A 17,799-nucleotide genomic window follows, 5' to 3' on the forward strand; every position below is an offset into this window, starting at 1 on the left:
ATACATGTATGCTTTCCTTATATTGCTAATAAACAAATTTATTCGAAATTGACATAACAGCTACATGTTTTTGAGTTTGGACAAGATGTTGAGTCCATATTAGAAGCTGTGAACCACTAAAAATAGAGTATACATATGTGTGAGTTAGGTTTGGTTCGTATTTGTTTAGGTCTTCTTTCTGAACTTTTTGTTCGGTTAGGTTTGTATTCTGGGGTTTTTAGGTCTTTGTTTCTAAAATTTCTGTTCAAGCAACCGATAAGAAAATCCGGATGTCAAATGTTAATTAATTATATTATTTTCGAATATCCGAAAAAAGTTTTTTCGAATAATGCGATACATCTTTATCGTCTACTCAAAGCTAAAATTAAATTAAATTCTAGGAAACTGATAAGAAGATAAATAACGTTAATTTCTCGTCACTATAAGTACTGACATTTACCGTATATTACATTTATTTCAATTTCAAATCATCTGCCTTTTGGCCACGTGGCAGTGGCTGTTCTGGTCAATGATCTCTCCTTATAGCAAAAAGTAAACGAAATTATTGATTTGAGATTTGTATGCAGCTATGCGCATAAAATATGCCATACAACCCATTGACTTGGTTTGTTTTAACTTAAATGTCGACAGACACAAATAATCAATCTGAAATCTATTTAGACTTTTCATCTTTGATCATGCACTTGGTCTCTTACCTATCCAGATTCATCAATTTATTTATGACACTCTCTTCTCATAATTAATTAAAATCAATCTCCTAAAATTTTCTTTATAAATAAGCTTCATCAATGTTGCTACAAAATCACACTTTTAAGTCACCTACAAACCATATCCAGTTATCTATTCTATCCCCTGGTTCGATTATATTCCTCAAATTGTTTTTAAACCAAACCTCAAACATTGTCAAACTGTATTCAACCTAACAAGTCTCTTGTCCTGTTTTGCAGATACATAACTATGGCCTCGAGAGCTCATCCTGTGGACGGTGATGTAAGTTCAGCAACGGACGGTGGAGATCTCCCGATCAAATCGTCGCCTCACAGGCATAAAGTTGGGGTCCCACCGAAGCAGAACATGTTCCATGACTTCATGTACACGTTCAAAGAAACTTTCTTCCATGATGATCCTCTCAGACATTTTAAGGACCAGCCTAAGTCCAAGCAGTTCATGCTCGGTCTCCAGTCTGTCTTCCCGGTTTTCGATTGGGGGCGTAGCTACAATCTCAAGAAGTTTCGTGGTGATCTCATTGCCGGTTTAACTATTGCCAGTCTCTGTATTCCTCAGGTGAGAAAAACCTAATCATACTAGTTTACTTGCGTCACAAGTTACCTATTAGTGCTTTGTTTCTGAAGTATATATATTCTATGATGATTCCAGGATATTGGATATGCTAAGCTCGCTAATCTGGACCCTAAATACGGTTTATGTAAGTTTGACTTTTACTGAACTTTGTGTAATAACACATGGGACAATTCATAAACCTATATGGTTAAAATGATTTTACAGATTCGAGTTTTGTACCTCCATTGGTGTATGCATGTATGGGGAGTTCTAGGGATATAGCAATCGGACCCGTCGCTGTGGTTTCTCTGCTGCTAGGTACTCTCCTTCGAGCTGAGGTCGATCCAGTCACAAACCCTGATGAGTACCTCCGACTTGCCTTCACCGCCACGTTTTTCGCCGGTGTCACTGAAGCAGCCCTTGGATTCTTTAGGTTAGGGTTCTTGATTGATTTCCTTTCCCACGCGGCTGTGGTTGGATTCATGGGTGGTGCAGCCATCACAATTGCTCTTCAACAGCTCAAAGGGTTCCTAGGGATCAAAAAATTCACCAAGAAAACCGATATCATTCATGTTTTAGATTCTGTCTTCAACGCAGCACATCACGGCGTAAGAACTCTTCTTTTGTTTTCTTGATTCCTCCATTGTGTAATATATTTCACTAATTCATGTCAATTTGGTTATGCAGTGGAATTGGCAGACTATACTCATTGGTGCATCCTTCTTGACCTTCCTTCTCACTTCTAAACTCATTGTAAGAAATTATATATATTTATTGAATTATCAAATAGTTTATTCTTTTTTATATGAATCTGATATCTCTTGGCTTGGTTATGGAACAGGGGAAAAAGAACAAGAAACTGTTCTGGGTTCCGGCGGTTGCACCGTTGATATCAGTTATCATTTCCACCTTCTTTGTCTACATAACCCGAGCCGACAAACAAGGAGTCCAAATTGTAAGAACTCACTCAACCTAAGTATTTACTTGCGTCACAAGCTTTTTGCCTTTGTGCTAACATGTTTCCCTTTTTGATGAATAAAGGTGAAACATCTTGACAAAGGGATCAATCCTTCCTCTTTTGATCAAATTTACTTCTCCGGAGATAACTTGGCAAAGGGGATTCGCATCGGTGTAGTCGCTGGAATGGTCGCCCTAACAGTAAGTTACAATTCAACAACTAAGACTTCAACTCAATTAGTTATAAGTCCAGACTCAAATATTTTTAATGTTTAAGAAATTATTAGACGGTAATTAGACATTTTATAAAAGGTTAGTGTTTATACGCCATCTAAAGGGATTTTTTTATATAAAAAAATTAGTAAAATCATTATTCTAGGCGACATATACCGATTTTTAGAACACTGAATATTTTTCAATGTTTTCACAGGAAGCTGTAGCGATTGGAAGAACGTTTGCTGCAATGAAAGACTACCAGATCGACGGCAACAAAGAGATGGTAGCACTAGGTGTTATGAACGTTGTTGGATCCATGTCTTCTTGCTACGTGGCGACAGGATCGTTCTCAAGATCAGCTGTAAACTTCATGGCTGGATGTCAAACTGCTGTTTCCAACATCATAATGTCAATCGTTGTTCTCTTGACACTGCTCTTCCTCACTCCTCTCTTCAAGTACACACCAAACGCCATCCTAGCAGCTATTATCATCAACGCAGTGATTCCTCTGGTTGATATCCAAGCAGCTATTTTGATCTTCAAGGTCGATAAGCTAGACTTCATCGCTTGTATGGGAGCTTTCTTTGGCGTCATCTTTGTTTCCGTTGAGATAGGACTTCTCATTGCCGTATGTCTCAAGCTATATAGACCCTAAATCTATGCCATCATGATTTCATTCTCTGATTTTGTTTGTGTGTTTTGTGGACAGGTCTCTATATCGTTTGCTAAGATTCTCTTGCAAGTAACAAGACCTAGAACCGCAGTTCTTGGAAACATTCCAAGAACTTCAGTATACCGAAACATCCAACAGTATCCTGAAGCCACCATGGTTCCAGGGGTTCTTACCATTCGTGTTGACTCCGCGATTTACTTCTCTAACTCAAATTACGTCAGAGAAAGGTAAACCCTAAACAAACGTTTTAACCCTAGCCAAGATAAGTTGACTTATTTCACAAGAAGCTTTATTTCGGGAACCCTTAAATATTACAGGATCCAAAGATGGTTACTAGAGGAAGAAGAGAAGGTGAAGGCAGCAAGCCTACCTAGGATCCAGTTTCTGATCATTGAAATGTCACGTACGTTAACTTTACTCCTAATCAACAGTTTTATTTTTTTAGAATTTACTCCTAATCAATAGTTTTCGTGTTATTACTTCTAAACAAAGATTAACATTTAAATAATATTTTCAGCTGTTACGGACATCGACACAAGTGGTATTCACGCCCTAGAAGACTTATACAAATCTCTCCAGAAAAGAGATATTCAGGTAAACATATACAAACAAATAGATTTAAGGATTAGTTGAAGAAGATTAATTACCTTTTTGAAGAGTTACAAAGTTGTTTTATGTTTATAACAGTTGGTTCTTGCGAACCCTGGACCGTTGGTGATTGGGAAGCTACACTTGTCGCACTTTGCTGACATGCTAGGACACGACCATATCTTTCTGACGGTGGCTGATGCCGTGGAAGCTTGCTGTCCAAAACTCTCAGACGAGGTCTGAGATTTAAAAGAAAGAAGAAGATGAAGATAATGACGAAGAAAGAAGATGTTGTATAAGTGTTGTACAGTAGTGTTAAAAGAAAGTGAGTTTTGCTTTCAGTTGTTGCATCTTTGGTCCCCTTTTGTTTATGGCACAAGAGAGGTCAAGTGTAAAGTTGACCTCTAGGTCCCACCTTAGTGGCTTGTTGTTCTACTTTTGTAATAAAGTTTTTATTTACCGAATTGCCATTTTAAATCTAAAAACTTAATATCAAATTAAAAATTCTAAATCAAATTAACAACAATGATCAAAAGAAGTCCAACTTGGAGATCTGTATTTCTGGATAAAAATATTTAAACAAATGAAAACTCAATATAATGTGACAAGTTGAAATTTAAAAACTCATCGAGTATAAGTATTAGTGAAACTGATCATATCCTATCCATACGTTGAGAGGACAAAAAATTATATTTATATACCATGTCCTTACCACTAAGCAATCATATTTTAATTTCATTATTTATCTAATAAGTCAATTTGGCCAAGGTTTGGCGAATAATTTGTTCCGATCAAAACATCGTTATGAACCTGAACCAGAAACAAAGCCAGATTCATTTAAGAGGCTTAAAAGCCATATTCGCAATGCACTAACAATACGCTGCGTTTTACAACTCTTCTCTCTTCTCTCTGCTTTATCGGGCTTTATTGAAGAAAAGCCCAAACTATATAAACCCACAATAACCCATTTCTTTATGTATATTCTAAAACGCTGCGTTTCGATGCTTCTCTCTGTTGTGTTGTATTCGTTGCCGCCTCCGTGGTTAATCCGAAAGCGTCTTTCCGCCGTCAATGGAGCTTCTCCTCTCCTTCCGCTCCGCCGGAGTTCACCTCCTCCGCCACGCCGCTCCGATCATAACCCGAGCCAACAGAATAACCAAACCCACCTCTAAAAATCTAACCTTTCTCTTATTCTCCTCCTCAGCTAAAACCCCTCTTCTCAAACCCCGAGCCACGTCAGAGAAGGGCTCTTTTGTTTTCAAGGGGGACGAGCGTATGAGAGGTCCTCTGAGCAGCAACAACGCGTTCGATAACCAGTTTCAGAGCTCGAGTACCATCGCGGCTATCGTGACGCCGGTCGGTGGTCCACCTGGCGCGGTTGGGATCGTGCGGTTGTCGGGGGATAAGGCGGTGGAAGTTGCTGGACGAGTGTTTCGTTCTGCCAAGAGGAGGAGGAGGAAGGAGGAAGAGGAGAGTGATTGTTCTGAAGATTCGTGGAGGCCAAGGAGTCATTTTGTTGAGTATGGAGTTGTTGTTGATTCAAAGGGCAGTGTTGTTGACGAGGTAGGCTTTGAAAAAGTTCTCAACTTTTTTTTTCAATTCCGTTGACGCTAATAATAGAAAGCTTCAGACTTTGTATGATGTTTAATACTAGTGGGTACGTTGTGGTTAGATTGATGGATTGCAGCAATGTTCAAGAAATAACTAGGCGGGGCTAAGACTAAGGAGTAGAAAGATTATTTTGACATTGTTGATCCAATAGCGTTCCTTAGATTTGATAAATACTGATAATTCTCGGATAGAGTATTAGAACGGAAAAATCCATTAGATAATGAACTATTGGTTCTAAACCCATCTCTGGCGCCGAATCAACAATTCGAAGTGGTTTTCTTGCGTTTTCTTGATGTTATTCGAGGCCTAGCTTATCCGTTTATAAAATATATATTTATATAAAATAATTCAGTTTTTGTGTTTAATTATAAAATTATTTTTGATGAATTTGACAAATTTGTACTAAAAGTATTAATTTAGACAAATTTAGATCGATCTAAACTGATTTTAACCGATTTAGAACCATTTAAACCGATTAGTATTTTGAGTGTTTGATTATTGAGAGTGTGACTTTGCTTATTAGGTTTTAGCTGTGCCTATGTTGGCTCCTCGGTCATACACAAGGGAAGATGTAGTTGAGCTCCAGTGTCACGGTAGCGAGGTTTGTCTGCGGCGTGTTTTGAGGGCGTGTGTTGACGCTGGAGCAAGATTAGCAGAACCAGGTCAGAAACTATCTTCTGTGTCCATCCTTGTATTATAAGATGTTTTGGCTATAGATTCTGAGTCCTTTGTTTTTTTTACCAGGAGAGTTTACACTTCGCGCTTTTCTAAATGGGCGTTTAGACCTGACGCAAGCTGAAAACGTTGAAAAGCTTATCTCAGCCAAGTCTTCTGCTGCTGCAGATGCCGCTTTGGAAGGGATTCAGGCATAATAACATCTCTACATTCCCTGTGAGATCTAATAATATATTATTTGATCATTGTAAGTGTTGTTCTTCTTCCTTTTAGGGAGGGTTTTCGTCTTTGGTCAAATCACTAAGAGCGCAATGCATTGAGCTCCTCACTGAAATAGAAGCTCGTTTGGATTTCGATGACGAGATGCCTCCATTGGATACAGACTTGGTTATAAGCAAAATAAACAAAATGTCTGAAGATGTAGAGAGCGCGTTAGATACAGCAAACTATGACAAGCTTCTTCAAACCGGGTTGCAGGTAAAAAAGACACTCACGCAAGCTTCTTCTTGTTCATGCTTGAAGCTTTGGTTATATCATTTGTCTTACAGGTAGCTATTATTGGGCGACCGAACGTAGGGAAATCGAGTCTTTTGAATGCTTGGAGCAAAGTATGGAACATAAATGATCATTTTCATTATCTTTTTAACAGAGTTTGTTCAGATAGAATCGTATTAGATTTCAACTGGTGATTTAATATTAGCGTGCAGAGTGAGAGAGCCATTGTTACGGAAGTTGCTGGAACTACACGAGACGTAGTGGAAGCTAGTGTTACGCTCCGTGGCGTGCCTGTCACTCTTCTTGACACTGCTGGTATCAGAGAAACCAAGGACATTGTCGAAAAAATAGGTAAGGTGTTCTAATCAATGTTCAAAAGATTGCTAGGTAGTAGTTAAATGCTTTCTATAAGTCTAGAGACTAGGCGGATTATTCGGGTACTATTATCTGTTTATTTATTATAAATTTATATATTTATATTAGATATTTAAATATTTTAGATTTAATTATAAAATTATCGTGATTGATTATAGAATCTAGATATACAAAAAAAAAAATGAAATCAGACAAATTTGTGAACTTACACTAACATTGTTAATTGATTTAACCAAGATACACCATTGAATTAAACCGATTTTAACCGATTTAAAACAGCTTAGACCAAAAAAATTGTTTTCGGATATTTTAAAATAATTATTTAACGATTAATTGCCAAAGCTCAGATCTTGTGAGTGATGAATAACTGCAGGAGTTGAGAGATCAGAAACAGCAGCTAAACTTGCTGATGTAATAATCATGGCGGTGAATGCTGTTGAAGGCTGGACTGAAGAAGACACTGAGCTTCTACATAAGATACAATCTGACAAGGTAGTTATACGTTTATTCACTTCTTCTTTCTTACGACAGCTGTTGTGTTCTGATATTGGTTAAAAATGAAACAGCCTATGATTCTGGTGATGAACAAAATCGACAGTGCTACTCCTGATACCTGTGAACAACTAGAAGATAAGAAGGAAGAAGCTTTCCATAGATCTGTATTTACATCTGCTGTTACTGGTCAAGGAATTGAAGAGCTTGAAGAAGCAATACTGGAGATTCTTGGTCTCGATCGTGTCCCTAGTGGAGGGCATCAATGGACAGTGAATCAGGTCTTTCTCATTTCTAAAATGTAGTTTTGTCATTAGCAGTTAACTTTTGAACGTTGCATTTATCTCCCTTTTTGTGTGTGTTGTGTATCAGAGACAATGTGAGCAACTGGTGCGGACGAAAGAGGCGTTAGAGAGGCTGAGAGAAGCAATCAAAGATGAGCTTCCGATTGATTTCTGGACTATTGAGCTTAGAGAAGCTGCTTTGGCTCTTGCTCAGATCAGTGGCCAAGATGTCTCTGAAGAGGTCTTATCCTCCATTTTTGCCAAGTTTTGTATTGGTAAATAATAAAATTCATTGCTGCTTCAACTTATGTTAGTGTCTACATACGGAACAATATAAGCAAAAACTAATATATAAATTATTATTCTTGATTTTTTTAATATTTCCTATCATTGACGTACAATTATTGAGGAAGAAGTAAATACGTGTGGGATTTAATGTAGTAACTAAATGACCTGATTGATTTTGTTGCTTGTGAATGATCATCAACGCTAATTGATAAATAACGTCAAAAAATAATAATGAAAGCGAATAATGAAAAGTAACCAACCCAACCAAACAAAAATAATGAAAGGTGTGGGCCAGATGTTGAAGCCCACTACTGAAAGAGAAGATGGCCCACTTTCAATTACTGGGGATTGATATTTGGAATTGGGGGACCAGTTGTGTTTTGGTTACTGTGTAATAATAACCCTTTTTGTTGTTTGAACGAATCAGCAACCAAAGAAAAATAAATAAAAATTAACGTCTCTTCACTTTTTTGACTCACTTGTATCCACTTGTCCTCTCAATCATACATTCATACCAAACTTCCATGTCAGCTTCAGCTTCCCCTTCACTTTCATTTACTATTATCATTTAATAAATTTGAATGTCACATAATTTTTTTTTTGTCAACGAATGTCACATAATTTTAAAAATTAATTAGTCATACTCATATGCTTGGTATCACATCTAAAAATAAATCCGTGATTTTCTATTTCGAGTTATGCAATTGATGTCGAAGTACTATCAAATGAATGCTAACGTTATTTGTGTGTTGCATTCAAATGAAATATTTCTGGGCTGTTTAGACTAATTGAAACAAAATATTATTATTTTAATTTTATTTTCAATGCCGTATACTGTCACATAAATAAACTTGTAATGGTTTTTGTTTTGTAAAGAGATTACGATTCGAATCTTCTCAATTTCAGTAATGGTTGGCCATTAATAGAAAACTCCTTAATTATCTAGCAAAGATACATGGGGGTTTCATAGATTCTGAATACTAATTCATCGCATATATGTTGGCTTCCGTGATATATAAATATTTTTAGACGATTACTTGTCTTTTTATTAAGATAGTATAACAGTTTTCTAATTACGAACTATATAAAATTCCTGTATGTTCTTACTAAACAAAATTTATTGTTTGTGGAAACTTTGAAGTTTAGGCCATAACTCTTTTGTTTGGTACTCGAGTTTGAGGGTAGAATGGATAAGTTGATCTTTTCTAGCTGTATTTGTGCTTCAGTTTTGTTTACTAAACTACATCTTCTACCTTTTTAATTAATATTAGTTACACAATTATATTATCATCTAAGATTTAAAAGGTCAAGAACAAGATTTAAGAAGTTACAAACATTTTACAAGATGAAACAGGCCGGCCTGGCTACTATATCTTCTCAGTGACTTATACATAAGTTTTGAAATAACGTCATCTCAAACCTTTTCACCCTGACCTAAGCAGAAATAAAATAAACTCATGCTGATCTCATTTTCAAAATTATCATTTTAATGTTGGGCTTACAACGTCGATACCGACCATTCTGGTACAATGTGCCGCTCTGTTTTATCTCTAGTTTTCTGTAAAAAGAGGTGACAATGCACCAATCAGAACAAGCTTCTGTTGTGATTTTCGATCACAAAGTATTTTTTTTAAAGGCAAGTAGGCTTTTGAGTTTTGAGGAGTATCTTCCCCATGCAAAATATGCTCAACAATTAATTTTTGTTTGGTCATTAAATCGTCTACAAATAAATGTAAGGTAAATGTTGAAACTTGGTGAGAGATATGAGGCATGTGAACATTGTGAAGTGGAGAAACGAGAGGAGGCTCTATAAAACTGCAAAGGCCAAATTGAATTATAAACATTGTTGTCATTTGTCAAGAAGGTGGTCCATTTCTAATAGCCAAGACGTGAGGAACCAAATAACAACATTTCCCTTTCAATTTTCATTTACTTCCACAACTATTTTCTACTATATGTTTGTTATTATTTCGAATTTGAGATGAGTTTTTTTTTGGTAATTATTATTGTTTCTTTTGGCTATATTTCGAGTGAGGAAAATGACTGGATGGAATGGACAATTAATGCTCGAGGACAACCATCTTTGATGTGGAAAGTTAATTATTGTTAATTCAGTGGGCCCATCGTTTAGCCCAATGGGCCCTTTTCGAATGATATGTGAAATTTTATCTCTTTACCTGTTTAACCGCGGAGAAAATAACTCTTTTATTTTGTACCTTGTATAGGCAGACAATAACATAGAATCTTTACCGTATTACACAAACTAGTTTTTGTTACATGCAAAATGTTCTCGTCTTAAAAAAATATTAATTCCAGAATTCTGACGTGGCATTATCATGAAGCGAGATCAGAAAAAATCAACGGCTCTGATTAAAACCTCAGCTTATGATTCTTCTTTATCTACTCCGTCTCTTCTCCTTACCTTACTCCCTCCTCTCTTTCTCTCTTCCCTCGCTCTCTGTTCAGAGCCTAAATCAGAGCACATACACACACTAATAAGATGTTGCTTGGAAAGAGACAGCGACCACCGATCAACAGAACAACTAGCCTGTCCGAGATAAAGTTCGATCTAAACCTTCCCAGCGAATCAGACGTACCATCAACTCAGCAGAGTCCAAGCCAAAATACTGTGGTGGGACTGTCCGGTTCCAACGGTCAATACGTAGCAGCAGCCGTCGATCCACGGTACTTAGCTATGGTCTCACCGAGAGGTAACCTGAGGAGACACTCAGGCGAGTTTTCCGACGCTGGACATTTCTTGAGATCTTGCTCCCTATGTGAACGCTTACTTGTTCCTGGCCGTGACATCTATATGTACAGGTATGTATATGAACCAAATAATAATTAAAACTGCAGACTCTTGAATCTTGATCATAGAGTCTATTCGTTAAAATGAAAGTAAATTTTCTTGCATCAAATTTTAGCAAAAAAAAACAAAACAAAAAGTAAATTTTCTTTTTACACTACAAGAATAAAGCTCACACTCGAAACTTTTGTGACAATTCATGTTGTCGGAAGTTTTTTGTCGGAGTACACAACGTTTTCTTGTAGTGTTACCTTTTAACCGTTTTATGAGTGTCTGATTTTTGGAATCCAAACCCTAACAAAAAGTACAATAAGTAGCTCCGGAAGATATTAGGCTTCCCTAATTTGGCTGATTTATGTTTATTTAATTTGTTGTTTATAATTGGAATGTTGTATAATTTTTATTATTAATTTTTGTCATTAAAATGGCAGGGGAGATACGGCCTTTTGTAGCTCAGAGTGCAGGGAACAGCAAATGACACAAGACGAGGGGAAAGAGAAAGTTAAGCCGGCGAAAGAATCGGGGGTACCAGCCAGAGCCAAACCCGGCAGAGGTAGAGCTGCAGCCGCCGTGTGATCCTCCTCCCCACCCCATATTCACATACATTATATAGTTATATACTATGTATTATGTGTGGCTTGTTATGTGTTTGTATATGATTATGATGTAATACATATTCAAAGCATTGAGCGTCAATTAACCTGTTGTTAATCACTCTCGTGTGTTGTGGTGCATGGAATTGGATGTTTTTTACGAGGGTTTAAATTTTACAAGTTTTGATCTATTTGAAACTATAATTCAAATGAATGTAAGACTTGTGTTATTTTAATGAGAAAATTTAAGATTTGAAGTATACAATGATTTTATGCGGGTGAGGTTGCAGTTTAAGAGATTGAATCTAGATATTTAGAATCAACGATAAAAACAAAATATTAACAGTAGTCATTTGTATCAGAAGCTAGATATCATCGGAGATTACGAAGAAACCTTAAAAAAAAAAAAGAAACGCAGTGTGATTGGTTAATTGATCACATATGTATCCACTCTTTCAACGCTAGAACAAGTGTGTGTGTATATATGTTTAGACATCAACAACAAAAAAGAATATCAACCCTGGAATCAATAACGTTTATTCTATGGGAGAATTAATTCCAGTTTTTCAATTTAGGTCAACTAAAGTAGATGTACAATTTTTTTTACTGGGTGTGGCCTTGTGTACCTCTTGATAGAACACATTTATATACATACGGTATTCGTCTTCTGTGTGACAATATTTTCCTTTTCTTTTTTCTTTTTTTTTTTTTTTTTTTTTTTTTGGATATAAATACTCTTTTGTATTTGAATACGCAAAGTGGAACGACATTTTTTTTTTTTTTTTATTTTATTTTATTCATCTTTCTCATTTCTCCCATCTCTCCGAAAGAGACATTGTTTCAAAAAGTTAGCACAAGTAAAAAATAAAAAACTTAAACAAAGACAGCAGCACATAGCTGGTAAAGAAGCTAAATGAAACCCATTCGCAGCATCAAAAGGAGTTGAACGAACTACGGTTGGAAATATCGGAACCAATGTTGAAGATATGTAACGCTGTCTGTAGAGATGGATTGAGTGGTATATATACGTATTTGAATAGACACTATTAATTAAATACGATGTTGCTTGGAGTCAGGAATCTAATGCCTAATCAGCATGGGTAGTATCTACCAATAGGAAAAATTAATAGATTCTCTTATTATATGATTTTTTTTTTGTCTAGTCGTTACGGTTTTGAAAAAAGTCCTAATGACATTTTTTGCGTGCTTGTTTTCAAAACTCTTGCAAACACACACAAACTTTGGAGTTTAGTTCGTTCCTTTTTCTAACGAAATGATTAACGCTGCCTTTTTACATTTTGTTATATACTTGTATGCATACGATACACAGTAGACATTAATAATATGTAACCTGAGGATCGGAGGCCGCAGGTTTCTTTTAGTTGCTTTGGCACAACAAAAATAAATCAAAGTCTACATGTGCATAGTTTTCGGAACAAGTCCTCTAATGGAGTACCAAGAGAAAAAATCACCGTATTTTGAACAATGGAGTACAAACAGAAACGGTACGTACTAACAACAAAGTGTATATAAAGTTTATAGCACGTACACACAAATATGTTGCTTTGTGGATACATTTAGTAGTAGCAAGTTGATATTAAATCATTTTAACGTATTAAGTGACTAATATAATTTATAGTACCACTTGGCCAAATTGGCATGTGTCCGCATCAGATTTGGCCAACTATCTGAATTCTGATCTCTCCAACCTAGCATCCATGCTCCTTAATTATTGTTTTACGGAACAAAAGCGGTGTAATTATGTTTTTTTATTAAAAAGCTAACTAAAAGCAAGTCCGAGTTATATTTAAAATAAAGATGGTTGGCATCTTTCTCGACCAAAGAAGATGGTTAGCATCTTTCTCGACCAAAGAAGATGGTTAGAAACTGAGATTAACTGCATGCTTTCCGTTTATTTATTTAAAATTAGTTACAGCATGCAGATTGGCTAGAAAAACTAGCTCCTGCTGAAAACAATAGACAAGACATCATTAATTGGTTTATTGTATTTAAGGGAAAACCCATTATCAAACCACCACGATATATGCATCATAGATGTGTTGTGCGTGTGTATCGGTACGTTGCATATGTATTAATTTTGAATTATTAAGTTGGTTGAAGATAGTCTTTATACAGAAGTTGAAATGTTGTTTTATAGCTTAACTTTCAGTAGAGGGATTAACAAGGATGGAGGTTTTCATAAATGATCATGCATGTGTCTAAAGAGAAGCATGAGCCAAGAGCTGTTGGCTACCATATATATATATTATAATAATAGAGTATGTGTCATATATATGTTAATGTGTCGTATTTGTTTTTTATGAGGGGACAAGATATGAGAACTTGAGAAGTTGTCCCGTTACTCTTTGGTTCTATTTCTAAATTCATATATTCAAAAAATTAGTCTTAATGTAGAATAGTTCTAAGGAGTACACGTGCAAATATGCTTTCCATTAAATTTTATACTTGTCTAATCCAGTTGGACAATAAATGTTACTGATCCTTATTACTTCGAGTCTAATATACTAGGGTTCAATGATATGATATAAGGTTACGTACAGTTGAGAAAGGCTCTTTGAATCTTGATATCGACTTAATCACATTATAAGCATGGCCGTAAACTTCTTTCCGTTTGTATGAAGGTACGTAACATTCTAAAACCGTACACACGTATAGTCTTTTCACCTTTATGCCAAACTTAAAGTTTCATTTTTATTAGACATTTTATTATTTATTCAGATATAAGTGGTGTTGGCCCATTTTATATATTACGGATCGAGTTGTTCCATCCATGTTAAGCAAAGGCAAGTGGGAACAGCTCATGTGAAAGTCCGAGTCATGTTAATTGTTGATTTCTTTATTCATTTGAACTTTAACAATTATCTCACGTATCTGCAGTAAGAACAGAGCATAGTCAAATAGTACCTCAATTATTTTGATTATTGATCTGATTTTAGATATTATAATCTCATGCCTCACCGCCACTTGCTTAGGTATAGAGTTCCTCGCTTTTTGTATAATAATTTTATATGAACTCTATTCAATATATAACCACATAAAGTACTATTATAAGATGGTTAGAGTATGTATAGGAGTCGTGTAATCTAATAGTTTTGTTTTTTAGCGATTTGATGATTTCAATTATGCCATTCACAGTCAAATTATAAAACGTTTTTGGACAGTGATTTTAGTTGGATCTTTTTAGTTTCACTTTCAATACTCTTAGAAGCATCATCACCTTTTTTAACTCATCTCCAATCTATGGGTGGCCATTCATTATGCTCATCTTTCTTTTTAATTCATCAAATAGATTAGTCCCATCACATGACCAGAACCAACGCACACACTGAAAAAATAAAAACTATATTGAAAAAGAAAGTGATGAAACTATTTTTCTTTAGACAATGAGAAGAAAGTACATAACAGTGACGAAATGATCAAATAGCAAAAGATAAAAATCAAAGTAATGGTTAAACAGAAAGGTGTTGGTTTCGTACGATAAAATAATTGATGTTTGCCACTAATTGTACATTACATTACATGAGTAGCTAGTCATCATCATGTGATTGAATAAACTATCCTCAAACTTATTAATGATTATGATGATGCTCATATTATAACATTAACACATCTCAGTATGTTACCCCTTTCCTTTCTCCCTTATTTTCACTGCATCATAATCATTTTGACAAACAAAAAAAAAAGAAATCCCTGCTGAAAAGGTTTCAACAGATGTTTCTAATTAATATATAATCATCTAAGGAAAATGTATCATTTTGTATGTGTGTCAGTGTGTGGTGCAAAGACAAACGCAAACAAGATGGAATACTCTCTGATTCTTGTTAGGTCTGAAAATTGCTTGTAGGCTAAAAAGTATTTGATCTACAATGGCCCATATTACATAATAACTCAGATTCGTCAGTGAAACTAATGGCCCAGGAAGAGATCTACAGAAGCATAATGGGCTCTATCTTAAATAAACTTTATTTTGTTTATTAGTTTGGGCCTATCCAATGTTTTTAATAACCTTTTGATGCTTTTCTTCCCATGTGAGTTAAGCACCGACAGAGACAGACAGCAACTAGTTCTGTCCAGCTGCAATCACGGCAAACCCACCACCTTTTCTTAACACCTTCCAATCATACATCGCCACGTCAACATATCCCAACACCAAATTGACGCTAATACCCCTGGTGGCATAACTAAATCTCACGCGCTTTCATCTTCTTCTTTCCCTAGATCCGCTGTCTTAAATCTCACTCATCTCTCTACGCCTTCCTCTCATCTCTCTCTCTCTGCAAAAAATGGCGAAACTAGTGATTCTGATGGTCCTCTGTTTCTTGCCGGCGATTGCCATGGCGGCGCCTAGGCCACGTATCGGTAAGAACACGTTGGTGGTTCAAGGTGTCACTTACTGTGACACTTGCAAGTTCGGCTTCGAGACTGCTGAATCCTCCTACACCGTCCCCGGTACTACGCATCTCTCTCTCTCTCTCTCTCTCTCTGATTCTTCTAGATCTGAGAGATTCACTTACTTTTGATCCAAGGAATCTTTATCTACTTATGACCTAGATCTAGCTACAGTGTTAGATCTGCTGCTTAAGTCCTAGATCTAATTGCATTGTTGATGGATTCTAGTTAGATCTGAGAGCTTCGCTTACTGTTTATCTGCTGCTTGTGTCCTAGATCCAAGTCTTGATGTGTGTGTCTGTTACTTGAGATACAAGTCTTGATGTGTGTGTGTATATTATCTGTTACTTGAGAGCCAAGTCTGATAAACAAATCTATATATATTATATAGGTGCGACGGTGAAGCTTGTGTGCAGAGACAGGAAGACGATGAAAGAGTTATACACAAACGTAGCTACTTCAAACAGGCATGGGAAGTACATGTTCGTTGTCCACGAGGACCACAAGGACGAGATGTGCGATGTTATGCTTGTCAAAAGCTCAGACAAGGGTTGCTCTAAAATCTCCAAGGGGCGTGAACAGTCGCGTGTGATCTTGAACCATTACAACGGCATTGCGTCGCAGATTAGGCATGCTAACAACATGGGGTTCGAGAAAGATGTTTCTGATGTGTTTTGCTCTGAGCTCATCAAGAAGTATCAGGTTGATGAGGATGAGGTTTAAGATCTTTGATCAGTGTCATTATGATCTGATGTTTTCGATTTGGTTTAATGAGTTTGGTTATGGAAGAATTATATTTGTACTTCTTTAATATTTATTTGTCTTAGATGATGATGATGTCTCCAGTGATCGGAACTATGTTTGTGTAAGCTTCTTTTATTGATATATGTTCACACTTGCCTGCTTGGGAAGTGTCTTTAATATTTGATTTCTTCGGTTCTTCTAATTAAAGTTTCATTAAGATATAATTTTATGGAGACTATGGGAAGTGTCTTTAATATGTCAGCTTAAACTTATGATTTTATGGAGACTATGGTCCAAAACATGAACTTTCTGAAAAGGAAAAAAAAAATCCTTTGGGGGACAATTCATATATCAATCAAAACGCGGCCGCCTATGGTGTTCGGAGATTGACCGCGGTGATTATGTTCAAATCGGTGTAATCCACGTTGACCGCCTAAATTTTTTTTTTCCGTCCGTCTTAAGTTAAAACACAGTTAATTATTTTTTATTCATTATTGACAAATTTTGTGTAATTATTCATTATTAAATAATTATAATTAGCTATCAAACCCAAAACAAACACATACATACTACATTTAAGGATTTTTTTCGTACCAAACCCACCATTTACGAATCAAAAAGAAACTGCTAAAATTATATATAAAAAATTATAGAATTATATCTAAGAACTTGTATCATCATGTTTAAAATTAGCTAAATATATTATAAATATATTAAATTGTATTTAAAACTAGGCTCCGAATACTCCTCGATTTTTCGGTAACTCGCTAAGCCTGAAATTACTGCCCGACTAGCGCCTAGCGTAGTTCCGAACATGGGTTTTTACTATACATATTTAACCGTGACCGAATCAAACTCTGAGTAGACTTGTTCCAAACCACCCCCCATATTAAGAAAAACTCGGGATGCAGTCTTTGGGCTACAAACTCAACTCCCCAAACTACTTTTAGTGTCCAACCAAATTCTTAATGGACTTTGATGGGCCTAGTTATTTACCTTTGTGTTTGAAAAAATTTAAGCAAGTCAAAAAAGATCTCAGGATTGGTGTATACCCCCACCAAGACACCAAGGGTTGTTGGGCAAAATTTTGATTTTCACATTGACCAACCCCCAAGCCAGCTAAAATACATCACCAAACTCTACTTTCTACTAACAATAAACTTTACATAAAATTGAAAACTATATGCAATTTTCCGTTTGTAGAATATTCGAATAAAGAAAACAGAATCTCCTAAAATTAACTTTATGGCCGGGGAGCAAAAATCACGAGAAATGAAGAAAGAAAGGGCCAAAAAGACAGAAGCAGGAGAA

General features: G+C 35.9%; 4 protein-coding genes across 4 annotated transcripts; all 4 read left to right on the forward strand.

Annotated features, from left to right (window-relative positions):
- Positions 1 to 700: 700 nt before the first annotated feature.
- On the forward strand, positions 701 to 4,200 carry LOC106354582 (sulfate transporter 1.2). The gene is made up of 12 exons (XM_013794553.3): positions 701 to 835; positions 948 to 1,284; positions 1,378 to 1,426; positions 1,507 to 1,889; positions 1,969 to 2,034; positions 2,123 to 2,236; positions 2,323 to 2,439; positions 2,669 to 3,082; positions 3,164 to 3,354; positions 3,445 to 3,530; positions 3,645 to 3,721; positions 3,815 to 4,200. The coding sequence occupies exons 1-12, from the start codon at positions 789 to 791 to the stop codon at positions 3,956 to 3,958; spliced, it is 2,025 nt and encodes a 674-aa protein (XP_013650007.2). The 5' UTR covers positions 701 to 788; the 3' UTR covers positions 3,959 to 4,200.
- Positions 4,201 to 4,696: 496 nt separating this feature from the next.
- Positions 4,697 to 8,025, forward strand: LOC106354581 (tRNA modification GTPase MnmE). Its single transcript, XM_013794552.3, has 9 exons — positions 4,697 to 5,278; positions 5,850 to 5,988; positions 6,071 to 6,192; positions 6,275 to 6,478; positions 6,550 to 6,609; positions 6,709 to 6,847; positions 7,245 to 7,363; positions 7,438 to 7,644; positions 7,736 to 8,025. Exons 1-9 carry the CDS (start codon positions 4,787 to 4,789, stop codon positions 7,928 to 7,930), a joined length of 1,677 nt encoding a protein of 558 aa, XP_013650006.1. The 5' UTR covers positions 4,697 to 4,786; the 3' UTR covers positions 7,931 to 8,025.
- Positions 8,026 to 10,325: 2,300 nt separating this feature from the next.
- LOC106400165 (FCS-Like Zinc finger 6-like) lies at positions 10,326 to 11,594 on the forward strand. The gene is made up of 2 exons (XM_013840564.3): positions 10,326 to 10,755; positions 11,173 to 11,594. Exons 1-2 carry the CDS (start codon positions 10,436 to 10,438, stop codon positions 11,315 to 11,317), a joined length of 465 nt encoding a protein of 154 aa, XP_013696018.1. The 5' UTR covers positions 10,326 to 10,435; the 3' UTR covers positions 11,318 to 11,594.
- Positions 11,595 to 15,486: 3,892 nt separating this feature from the next.
- Positions 15,487 to 16,667, forward strand: LOC106354579 (protein DOWNSTREAM OF FLC). The gene is made up of 2 exons (XM_013794550.2): positions 15,487 to 15,804; positions 16,136 to 16,667. Exons 1-2 carry the CDS (start codon positions 15,639 to 15,641, stop codon positions 16,465 to 16,467), a joined length of 498 nt encoding a protein of 165 aa, XP_013650004.1. The 5' UTR covers positions 15,487 to 15,638; the 3' UTR covers positions 16,468 to 16,667.
- Positions 16,668 to 17,799: the final 1,132 nt, after the last annotated feature.

The sequence above is a fragment of the Brassica napus genome, chromosome C6, assembly GCF_020379485.1.
Source record: "Brassica napus cultivar Da-Ae chromosome C6, Da-Ae, whole genome shotgun sequence".
In the NCBI taxonomy this organism is placed as follows: Eukaryota; Viridiplantae; Streptophyta; class Magnoliopsida; order Brassicales; family Brassicaceae; genus Brassica; species Brassica napus.

Bases quoted from the DNA above. Each gene is read 5' to 3' on its own strand.
- LOC106354581 (XM_013794552.3), top strand. From the start codon at position 4,787: ATGGAGCTTCTCCTCTCCTTCCGCTCCGCCGGAGTTCACCTCCTCCGC. The intron at 5,279-5,849 runs GTAGGCTTTGAA...TTTGCTTATTAG, and splicing joins AGGGCAGTGTTGTTGACGAG to GTTTTAGCTGTGCCTATGTT. The intron at 6,193-6,274 runs GCATAATAACAT...TCTTCCTTTTAG, and splicing joins CCGCTTTGGAAGGGATTCAG to GGAGGGTTTTCGTCTTTGGT.
- LOC106354582 (XM_013794553.3), top strand. From the start codon at position 789: ATGTTGCTACAAAATCACACTTTTAAGTCACCTACAAACCATATCCA. The intron at 2,237-2,322 runs GTAAGAACTCAC...TGATGAATAAAG, and splicing joins ACAAACAAGGAGTCCAAATT to GTGAAACATCTTGACAAAGG. The intron at 3,355-3,444 runs GTAAACCCTAAA...TAAATATTACAG, and splicing joins TCAAATTACGTCAGAGAAAG to GATCCAAAGATGGTTACTAG.
- LOC106354579 (XM_013794550.2), top strand. From the start codon at position 15,639: ATGGCGAAACTAGTGATTCTGATGGTCCTCTGTTTCTTGCCGGCGATT. The intron at 15,805-16,135 runs GTACTACGCATC...TATATTATATAG, and splicing joins ATCCTCCTACACCGTCCCCG to GTGCGACGGTGAAGCTTGTG.
- LOC106400165 (XM_013840564.3), top strand. From the start codon at position 10,436: ATGTTGCTTGGAAAGAGACAGCGACCACCGATCAACAGAACAACTAGC. The intron at 10,756-11,172 runs GTATGTATATGA...TTAAAATGGCAG, and splicing joins CGTGACATCTATATGTACAG to GGGAGATACGGCCTTTTGTA.